The sequence below is a fragment of the Syngnathus typhle genome, linkage group LG10 (assembly GCF_033458585.1).
Source record: "Syngnathus typhle isolate RoL2023-S1 ecotype Sweden linkage group LG10, RoL_Styp_1.0, whole genome shotgun sequence".
Lineage (NCBI taxonomy): Eukaryota > Metazoa > Chordata > Actinopteri > Syngnathiformes > Syngnathidae > Syngnathus > Syngnathus typhle.
In genome coordinates, this window is record NC_083747.1 from 13,254,504 (window position 1) to 13,266,037 (window position 11,534).

Here is an 11,534-nt window from a genome sequence, read left to right on the forward strand (position 1 = left end):
CCTGACGTGACACCCGATCTGTCCTCAGAGCCCGGTCGGCCGAGTAGATGCGCATCAGTGGGAATGTGGCGCCCCGAAAGATTAAAAGGCAACGTGCGCACACGTGTGCTTGTTAGCGCGGCGGCGCGATGTCTGTCGGCGGCCCGGCAGGCAGTCATATGGAAGAAAGCTGCCGTCTGCTATTGGCATGTGGCAATTATGGTCCTCACACCTTCGAGTGTTTTCAAGGGTTCCTTTTCATCATTGCTTTTCATACCATGCCTGCCTGCTGAACACGTGCCGGAATATCTTCTCCCACACTTTTGCTTTTGATTGGCTTTGATTGCTGTGTGGGCAGCTGATCATTTGGACTAAGGACAGATGTAGTACCGCTATTAAGAATTTTTAGAATCGAACCAAGGTCCACCGTAAACGGTAAAGCACCTGCCCCTCATTTTCCTCCCTCCCGCTTTGTACAGTTCCCAGCCCCCTCGGTTCTCCTATCTAACGGTCAGTAGCGGCGCATGGGTTCTCTACGCGCCGATCAGAGGTCAGAGGGGCCCGCCCGCCTGCCGCCCGCCTGCCGCCCGCCTGCCGCACACAGCTGGAAAAGATTAACAAGGCAAGGCATGTGCACAAGCGCGCCATTGTGGCAGCTGGCTGTCTCACGTCGGCATCATTGTCAAGTGGAATCGAGCGGCCGCCACTTGATAAACAAACTAAAAAGCGGAATCAAGTAAAATAGAAAATGGTGAGTCTAACCCCCAAGGTTGAGGACGAGATACATTTTCCTGTAAGAAATCGTGTCAAGTAGCATTGAAACGTTTTTGGGGAGGGAAAAAATGCATCCCTTATCTTCGACAAGCCAATTTTTCAAGACGACTCACTCTGCTTTTGCAACTTTTGAAGTTGGCACTTTGCAAAAAGACGTTGCAACAGAAGCGTGCGTCCACGTCAGCCCAGCGACTGCGTCCGCGCAATGGCCTACAGGAAACGCACCCACTTCAACTCATCCGGCCAGTCGCGGGTCACGAGGCCAATGTGGCAGCAAAGTTCAAGGCTGGCGGCCCACGTGCATGTGAGCTTCCCATTGTGTGTGCGCGCTGCATTATTCTGACTGAATACGGGTTTTATGCGCTCCTCACTTACACACACGCCAGAGTACATGTCAACATTTGCAGGACATGTGATCAGCATAACCTAACCGTCACCAAGAGAAACAGAGACAGAGAGAGAGAGAGTAAAGGTCAGGGGTTCGAGGCCCGGCGCAGGCAGGTTTTGATCCTCAGTGTGGAGTTTGCAATGTTGTCCCCATGTGACATTGTATGTCTATCATGTTTTTATTTTTATTTTAAACGAAGTATTAGTCTAACCAACAAAGTGCATATTCTTGCCAGGATTTGCACCTGGTATCCACCACCCCAAAGAATGAGTGCATTATTTTTTTGTTGGGTTTATTTTATTTATTTTTTGAGTTTCAACAGCTACTATACTTAATGTTTCCCCCTTTAGTTTAGTTTAACTTGAAATAATTCATAAGTACAAATCACTTTTTAAATACCGTAATTTTCTGACTACAAGTCGCGTTTTTTTTCCTAGTTTGGGTGGGGGGGCGACTTATAATAAGGAGCGACTTATATATGGTTTTTTTTTTTTCAAAAAATCCCCCCCCCCCCAAAAAAAATTATGTAGCAAGAAATTACTGTAATTTGAATTTCAAGTGAATTTCAAGAATTTCAAGCGGTGTGGCGTGGCGGTTGTTTACATAAAGGACAAAGATTGGGATGACGAAGGACCCCACGTACTACCGGGGTCCATCATTAGCGGCTTTGTTTGTGGGTTTTCTCCGGGCACTCCGGTTTTCTCCCAAATCCCCAAAACATGCTTGGTAGGCCGATTGAGCACTCCAAATTGTCCCTAGGTGTGAGTGCGAGTGCAAATGGTTGTTTGTCTCTGTGTGCCCTGCGATTGGCTGGCAACTGGTTCAGGGTGTCCCCCCCTACTGCCCGATGACGGCTGGGATAGGCTCCAGCACACCCGCGACCCCCGTGGGGACTAAGCAGTTCAGAAAATGAATGGATGAAGTATAGCACTTTGATAAACACAAATAATTACCGTAATTTTCGGACTATAAGTCGCTCCGGAGTATAAGTCGCACCAGCCATAAAATGCCCAAAAATGTGAAAAAAAACATATATATGTAAGTAGAGATGCACCGATCCGATATCTGGATCGGATATCGGGCCCGATATCAACAAAATAGATGGATCGGGTATCGGAAAATGCAGCCGATCTGTGAGCCGATCCTTAATCTATTAGGACGCGGGCTACGTCATACGTCAGCAGCACGTGTGCCGCATGCCACGAGAGTTTTCTAAACAAACGCAAACATGGAGCGAACGTTCGCTTCTCTTCCCCGTGTTGCTAAGCGGACGTCAAACCCTGCGCGTTCGCTTCTCTTCGGGTTGCTAATGGGACGTCAAAGGCTGCGCGTTCACTTCTCTCCCGAATGGGGGGGGGGGGGGGGGGAGGCTAATCGGATGTCAAACGCTGCGTGTTCGCTTCTCTTCCGGGGGGGGGTGTTAATGGGACGTTAAACGCTTTGTGTGGCGGGCTCCATCTAGTCTGGAAACTGAGAAGCTGAGCTCAAGCTTCTTGTGCGGGCCATATTCAATTATGTTTTCAGAATTTGCTGCGGGCCAATAAAAACTGGACCGTTAGTTTGGACACCCCTAATTTAGAGCAAAGAACTGTGTAGTCTGCCTGATGCCATTGCCTTTGGTCTTTTCTGTTCCACATGTAGAGTTATGTAGCTTGTTAAGTCAACCATAATATCGGATCGGTATCGGGTATCGACCGATACGCAAAGCCACGGCATCGGTATCGGTATCGAAACTGAAAAAGTCGGATCGGTGCATCTCTATATGTAAGTCGCATTTTGGGGGGCAATTTATTTGACAAAATCCAACACCAAGAACAGACATGAACTAGCAACAGCAGGCTAAACGTTACGGTATACTAACGTGACAAACACAAACGAGGAGCTGAGAACGAGCCTGACGTAACATTCAGTTATTTAAAAAAAACTATTACCGTATTTTCCGCACTATTAGGCGCACCTAAAAACGTACATTTTACTAAAAAAAACACAGTGCGCCTTATAATGTAGAGCGCCTTATATATGGATCAATTGATGAATTTGTTGATCCATACTGGTTGTACACAGTGCTCTGCCAAAATGTTTCAGTACGTTTTAGTACGACTAGTAAATTACAAGGTCGCATCGCTTCCCAACATTACGCCAATGTAGTCAGGGGGCGTCACCGAATAGCTGTTGTACCCGCGAGGCTATTTCATTTCAAAATAGGCTGCTCCGTTAATGTTTCGAGTAAATTTACGGATTGATATGGAAGGGAAACATAGGTAAGCAGTACCAAAGCGTTAGATTGAACTTTAGTCAGTTCCGATCATTTTATAGGAGATTGTTTGAGAAACGCGATTGTTTACACTTTGCTGAGGCTCATGGGAGATTGCGAGCTGAGGATCATGGGAATTTGTGGATGGCTAATGCTATAACGATAACTGCTATACGCACCAGGCTATTTCATGTCAAAATAGGCTGCTCTGTTAATGTTTCAAGTAAATCTACCGATCGATATGGAAGGGAAACATAGGTAACTAGTACCAATGCGTTAGATCGAACTTTAGTCAGTTCCGATCATTTTATAGGAGATCGTTTGAGAAACGCGATTGTTTACAGAGGGCTCGTTGGTTATTGGCTAGTGGATGCATACCGCAACCCTAGTCAACCTCAATTTGTTGCAGTATAGCTTCTATTTTATGCGCCTCATAATCCGGTGCGCTTTATATATGGACAAAGTTTTAAAATGGGCCGTTCATTGAAGGTGCGCCTTATAATCCGGTGCGCCTAATAGTGCGGAAAATACGGTACATAAATAACAGGTTTATAAAACCATCTGTGTCACTCCAATTCATTAAATCCATCTTTGTCAACAATGCCGTGTGCCGCGCCGCAGTTCAAATGATTCCACAGGCCCATACAATGATATATAAACTACTAGGGGTGAAAATCGCGGGTTTTGTCACGATACGATATCATATCGATACAAAGAAGTACGATACGATGTTTGCCGATATCTTAAAGCCTGCTGCGATTCATTCACAATATATCACGATATAGTGCTCTACGATCGATTTTTTTTTTTATAAAAAATATAGAACAATATCCTGATTTATAACAATTCATACGCAAAATCAACAAGGTACTGCAAACTCTTTATTTAGGAAATAACAAGAGTATTGTAGTACACAAAGTGCTTATTTTAACACTAAACTTTGATGTCATGTTTTTTCTGTAAATGTGCGGCGAGATTTGTGCTCCCTGAATATTTGATCACCGCATGGCAGGATTTACAAACTGCACGTGTCTTGTCCGTTGAGCCATCTTTTCTTTGGAATCCAAAGTGCTTCCAAACGAATGACTTGAAGCCTAAAGGGGAGCAAATTTCCTCGTCCTTTTGGACACTAGCCATAGCACCAGCCCAGGAGCCGCGTACTAGTTGTCGACTCCCCTTTCACGTGCCTGCTCTGCTCACAACACAACAACGCCGCGCGCACTGCTCCCGGAAAGAGGAAGCAAGCAACAATGAACTGGATTTCAAAATAAAGTCGCGTCTAATGTCCGAGGTCAAACACGGCGATATAAATCGATATTTACGTTTAGCATCGATGCCAATAAATCGTAGAGCATTATATCGATTAATCGATGTGTATCGATGAATCGTTACACCCCTATAAACTACATTTTAAATAACTATCACATAAACAACAATATTAGCAAACCATTTGTGTCACTCCAAATCATTAAATCCATCGATCAAATTTCTCGTCCTTTATGTTATCCTTGTGACAGAGGACATGTCCAGAGGATATGGCGCTTTAAAGTGTAATTACTTTATTTGATTTTTTCTCTCAATTTTTCATGTTTTGAATATGTTCAAGATAAAGATCTCAAAGCATGTGAAGTGTTCAACTATACTAAAAATAACATGTGAAGTGGTCAACTATACTTGTAAGTAAGTGATGTGTTAATGATCAAGTAAAAATTTGTGAAAAAAACATATACAAGTCGCTCCTGAGTATAAGTCGCCCCCCCACCCAAACTATGAAAAAACCCCGCGAATTATAGTCCGAAAATTACGGTATTTTTATAAAGCATCACAGAGAGAAAAAATATCAACAATCAGTAAATACAAATTTCTATACAGAGTAGAAACCAACACAAGTATTGAACACAAACACTTGCAAAGAGCTTTTCCACTCCTCAAAGCTCTGTCCAGACGCAGTTGTGAATCTCCAGTTGCTTTGCTTTTTGGCTTCCCACACAACTTACTATAGTGATACACCTCTTTCCTCTGTCGTTTCTTTTGTGGCTTACCTCTTCGATCTCGCTCTTGGTCCGCAAGGTTTAATTTCCGTAGCCTCCATTGATGGAAACTGAGGGGATCTGGTACTTCTGGACCTGCCTGGTGGGGAAGCCCACTTTATGGTGAGGGTGGTGGAGGTGGTCTCTTCGAATAATGTGCTGCGGGTGCCTGCTGAGTGGAGAGGACCAGCCCTGGAATTGCACGAAGGTGCCTCGTGGTGGCAAACCAACCTGGGAGGGTCCATGAGGGCCGGAGGAGGACTAGGTCTGGGAGGACGCAGGGGATGTCATAAGTTACCTCATGTTAGACGCATTTGGAGGGGATCTTTTCTCAGTTATGTCCAGTTTGCAGGCACTTTGATCAGGAAGTAGTGTCAGAGGACATTGTTTAATGTTGTTCAGCGTTGCTCTCCATCTTCTGGCTCCAGGCTTCTGTCCACATGGAAATTTGTATTTTCCCTGAGCAAACAGGGACGTTACACCAGCCCAGTAGGAATCCTGTTGCACAATTATGGTTATTAAACGCACTGAACAGTCGTGAAGAAGTGACCCCCCACACACTCCACGCACGCACGCACGCACGCGCGCGCACACACACACACACGCACACGCACACACACACGCACACACACACACACACACACACACACACACACACAACACACACGGAATACACGGGCACGTAACTATAATGTGGATTTTTACAGTCTGTAAAAGTTTCTAAAACAGGTTTGAAATGTGATGATCTGCTGGTCCAGTTCGTATACGCCTGCCTTAGAGTTTAGAGCGCACTACCTTCTGCATGTTAGCTAAGAGCTACGTTCGACGTTTGTGTCACGTTGCAGTTCTGCATGTAATCTATCGTTCGGACGACGTCGTGAGTATTCCAAAACATACGTACAAACATACAATGTAAGTCCGCTAACTTTTAATACTTTTGTAGTTTGGACTGAAGAGGGAGCAACAGCAATGTGTAAATACTCTTATTAATTTATACAAACATAGTTGCTCAATCAGAGCACAGATACGGCACACACAGCTTGGTAACTTTTCCATTACACATAAGGTACAGCTCGTTAACGCCATGACACATAGATATAAAACATTCAGTAGATAACAAGACATTCAGGTGATAATAGAACAAATGTCTGCCTATGAGGATGTTTTTCCTTCTTTTCCCCTCCCTTTTCTTCTCTTCCGTATTCCTGCTTGCGGACAGTATAAAACCTTCTGAGCTGGAGTCTGACGTTGTTGTTTTCATCTGGTGAAGTGCATTGTGTACTGACTGCCGTAGAACAATCCAAGATCTTGCAAATAAAGAACCACATATTACTCCACATCTTTGTTTTCCTTGCTCAACGACGGACATCTTGAACAAACGCAACAGTACTCATGGAGATGGCGACGAGCCGCTAGTAAACGCAAGTGCGGCAACGAGATAAGCTATCTCGCTTGCCGTCATCCACAGTGCGTGGGTCCGGGCCATCTGATTGGTTTCTTTGTCCCCCGGTCTCCTTTGCCCCATCCTTGTTCTGTTAGGAACTTGTTAGGAATCGTTTTGGCAGTCCATTCAAGGGCAAGGAAACGCCCAAGGCTATGGCTACAAACACCCTTCACTCACACACAGCACGTGACACCGCACACACAGCAAGCCAGCATCGCCCCTTATTTCAGGTGAAACACTCAATGTTCGTTGATGACTCAGACAAAAATTCACGCGTTCATCATACCTGAGTTTGGCGTGCGTGCGAAAGCAGCATAAAATGAGTTGGCCTGCTCTTGTAATCGGGACTTTCTGTTACAGTTGGAGCAACAATGGGCAAAGCCCGAGCCGGTGCATACGCTCGCTCACCGGCCGGTGGCTTCCACAAGGCCTTTTGTGTGTGTGCGTTTGTGGTGCGCTCAGGCGCGTCTTGCTGGAAAAGGGAACTTTGCTGAAGAAGTATGCTGGCATGTTTAAAAACCAGAGCAGAATTGAGAGGCAGCGATCAGCCCTCAGCGCAAGCCCAACCACTTTGAGGAAACGAGCAGTTGTGAATCAGGCAGTTGTTCCGGAATATCACTGAAGGTGCAACACCCTTCACCGGATGCCGATCAGCCTCTAATTTGTTTGGACTGACAAACTTAGTTCCCATCCATTAAATTTTGAAATCATTTTCTCTTGATCACAGGACTGGAAGTTCAACATGAACTGTGGTTTGTTACGTGTAAAAAAGAACAAAAAAGGGAAAATGGCGCATCTGCCAGAGCTGACTTTTGGTCAGAATTTTGGTGACAATCAAGACATTTTCTCGGATGACGTTTGGGTCTGGGGCCAAGAACACCTGTGGATCCATCCCGATGGATCGGGGCGGCGACTCGAGCGGCGAGCACGCCAAGAATCTCTTTCTTCTCTTTTGAAGTGAGTTCAAATGCTCTTCAAAGAGCGTCTGCCCGCATGATGGCGCAGGAGGGGGGGGGGGGGCAGGAAGCCAGCGATTGACCACGTGCTCGCTACGCAGCCTCGGGCGCTGCAGCTTCAAATAAGTCGTCTCGCTCCGATGCAACCGAGATGGCGAAGACACTGCCTTTTGGATTGTGTTCCCCCACCATAGCAGTGTTTTTGGGGGTAGGGGCAAACTAGGAAAAAGCTCTCTTGCTACTAAACATCGCATAATTCACAGATGGTGTTGTTATCGTACAATATAGCGTCATGTACCAATCATGTTCAAATCACTAATTCATGCAATTGCAAAAATGATCGCTTATGACGCTATAAATTGATGAAAAGGGTTGGCCCGTTAGCCACATCAAAGTCTACATTGACGCCGGCGGGGCTTTTCTGACCGCACAAAACGCCTTTTAGACTTCACGATCGGTTTCATTGTCTTTCCAAACTGCAATAAATAAAACAATAAGAGGACTGTGCACTTTGGTTGGTGACTGATGCACTTCCTTGTGCACCCATGTACTGGCTGCATTGATCTATTTTGAACAAAACAAGGGTCCCCGATTTCAAGATTTTCACTCATTCAAAAATCCAAACTTTAAATGTCGAGGCAACTTAATGCCTCATGACTCCCACCAACCGGCAGAAGAGGCGGAGCTTTACCGCACACTCGTGTGGGCGAGCGAATCGATGGGTTGTAGCATGCGTTTGGTCGGGCTTGAAAAAGTGACAGGCTGAAGATGGTGTCATGATAGATGCAACGCCGGGCTGTCATTAACTCACCCGCGTCGCCCGAAGGCTGGACTGAACTGAGCCAGACGTGTTGCTCTGACACAGCAAAGGGAGTAGATGTGCAGCGCCGCACGCAGCGCCGCACGGAGACTTCACTCAAAGCCGTCCCCGTCAGAAAGCTTACGTAAAGCAGACGAAGAAAGCTAGCGGTGTTACATAAAGAGATGGAGCTGAACAAAAGTTAATGAAAATGCCCGCAGTGGCCATGGGAGAGGGAACGCTCGCAAATCACGGGGGGGAAATAAAAACAACAACAGTGAATGGAGGTTACGTAAACAAAGAAAGATGGACCAAATTATGAGTGGCTTTGCTTGGGCGTTACATAAAGAGCTGACTCCGTGCCGCAACACGAAGAGCGGAATGTTTGCATCCTACGAGTAACACGCACACGCCTCAGAGGGCCTCGGGCTGCGTCCGTCCGCTGCTTCTCATCAACCTGTTGCCATTGCACCCTGTTGTCAGCGCTGCCTTCTCTTTTGCGGGTGTCACGCAACACTTGCTCATATGCACGCTTATTAAAGCATGCGTTTGATTGTGTGCTGTGCAAGACAAAGATCGTCTTTCACTGGCAGGTGGGGAGAGATGAAATGCAAGCGGATGAAATTTCAACAAAAGCCACCGCTACATGCTCAACAACAGCATCCGTACAGTCCATTTCCTGAATCAACAAACTCGCGCGTGTCCATGAAGACGGCCACTGCCCGATGAATTGTTGAACAACGCAAAGGACAACTCAAGTCTTATTCGTTGTTTACTGATTTCCTTGAAGATTCTTGACAGGCTGTAGTAAAATCCTTTGGAGTAGAACAAGTTGGAATCGCTTTACATCTTTATTTTCCTAGCAGCTGCGTCTTTGGATTCACCAAAAGGTGTGCTCAGGCCTCGTTTCAGTTGAAGGCTTGCTGAGCTGCTCCCAAATATTCGGTGCCATGCTTTTCCAGTGCGTGGGCAGGTAAATGTGGTCCTTTTTGCGACTCTTCCGGGGATATTTGGTTCCACTGGCTGTGTCTATATAATTGGACCGTGTCCTGACGATTGTTCTTGATAAATTGTACGTTGGTATGTGGTGTGGACGCCGCTTGACTGCAATTTAGGGCCAAGAAATGAACTAACCTGGTGCACGCACTGTTGTGTTGTAATCTGGCCTTGAAGCAGCACTTTGCATTGCTACACTTGTTGTATGTCCATCAAAATGTTGCTTAACTGTCCTCGTAGAAATTGCTTTCCAATGAGTTTGAAATTCTTTGGTTCAACATGCATTGGTGTTCCAACTGCCCTATGTTGATACTTTGATAGCTTTACTGCGGCTAATCTTGCATCTGCTGCCGTTTGACACCAGATACTACTACAACAAGCGAATCCTGCACAAGACCAAAGGCAAACGTTTCACCTACAAGTTCAACTTCAACAAGCTGGTGTTGGTCAACTATCCCTTCATCGACATGGGCTCCACCGGTAAGCCTGGAAAGCCGAGCGCTGTGTGCGCTTGTTTACGTGCCTCCTAATCCCACAATATGATGGCGTGATGATGACGGATTAGATGAGAAAGCTCTGTTTTTTTTTTTTAATATCCTCATCTCGGTTGTCTCCAGGAAATGGCGTACCTCAGAGTGCCCCGCCCGTGCCCTCTGGTGCGGGGACGCACTTCCGGTTCCCTCCCTCCACGCCCTCAGAAGTTCTTTCCCCGAACGAAGACCTGCGCAGCCCCGGAGGCTTGTACAGCTCGGTGGCCCGCCGGGTGGCCCGCGGCTCCGTCAGCGACTGCAGCGACGGAACCTCTGTCAATTCGGAGATAGAGGAGGGCGGTCCGGGCGGCGGGGAGGACAGGCTGGAGCGGAGTTGCGGCTACAGGAGCCTCATCCACCCCCGCATCTCTCACGAGTCTCTGTTCCGCATTTACGGAGGAGCTGGCAATCTCGGCGCTCACCCGGCCTCCCGTGGCGCAGCCGGGCACCGTATCCACCCGGAGTCTTTGTCCCCCTTCCCCGTATCGCCCCTGCCCGGGCCGGGAGCGGCGGGCCTCCTGGCCCCGCCCCTGTCCCCGGCTCTCAACATGACTCCCGTACCGCACCTCGCTTACACTCCCTCACCCACTCTCTCACCCATGCTGGGCTCCCACTTCTCCTTCAACCCCGAGGACATGAAACGCTACCTTCAGGCTCACACCCAGTCGGTGTACAACTACGGGCTGAGTCCCCGGGCTTTCCTGCAGTACCCCAACATCGTCATCCCACAGCCTCACCGGCCGTCCGCCGACAAGGTGGACCCGGGCGGCGACCGAGGAGCAGCCGAGCGAGAACGGGGAGGTGAGCGGCACCACCACCACGCCTCACTGTCTCACTCGGCCCAGCACCACCCGCACCCACCTCACTCGGCCCACCCACACACCCATTCTCACCCCTTGCACCACACGCTCCACCTGGGGGAGGACGTGTCCCCTTTCAAGTTCAAGCTGCAGCCGCCGCCGCTGGGCCGCAAGCAGAGAGACGGGCAGGGACAAGGCAAAGCTCGACAGAGCTCGCTGTCGTCCGGCTCAGGCTCCATGTCATCCACGTCCGGCCTGGGCTCCTCGCTGTCCTTTAGCAGTGACCTGAGCTCAGCTAGCGGCTCGGGCCTCATCTCTGCCTCATCCTCAACGCAGTCCCTCAACAGTGCAGGCCTTCCTAAAATCAAGGTAGGAGGCCTTTGCTTGATTTAGTTGTACAACACACCACCAACCCATCCCCACACTTCAAAGACCTCGTACATACGTCTTCCGTAAAATTAAATCCCTTTTGACAGAATGTCATCTTGTCACGCTGCAACTGATAGTTCATGATTACAATGTATTGTGTTCAGAGAACTTTAAATGTATGACGTGGCTAGGAACCTTGAATATTGTGTTGCCTC

The 11,534-nt window shown here is 47.7% G+C and overlaps 1 protein-coding gene across 3 annotated transcripts in view; it reads left to right on the plus strand.

Moving 5' to 3' along the window:
* The window catches only part of erfl3 (Ets2 repressor factor like 3), a 41,764-nt gene that overhangs the window by 24,089 nt on the left and 6,141 nt on the right, over positions 1 to 11,534 (plus strand). For all 3 annotated transcript variants that reach the window (XM_061288523.1, XM_061288525.1, XM_061288524.1), the window contains exons 3-4: positions 9,985 to 10,100; positions 10,238 to 11,319. In XM_061288523.1, the coding sequence (XP_061144507.1) occupies positions 9,985 to 10,100; positions 10,238 to 11,319 (1,198 nt within the window). The remainder of the gene's footprint in view (positions 1 to 9,984; positions 10,101 to 10,237; positions 11,320 to 11,534) is intronic.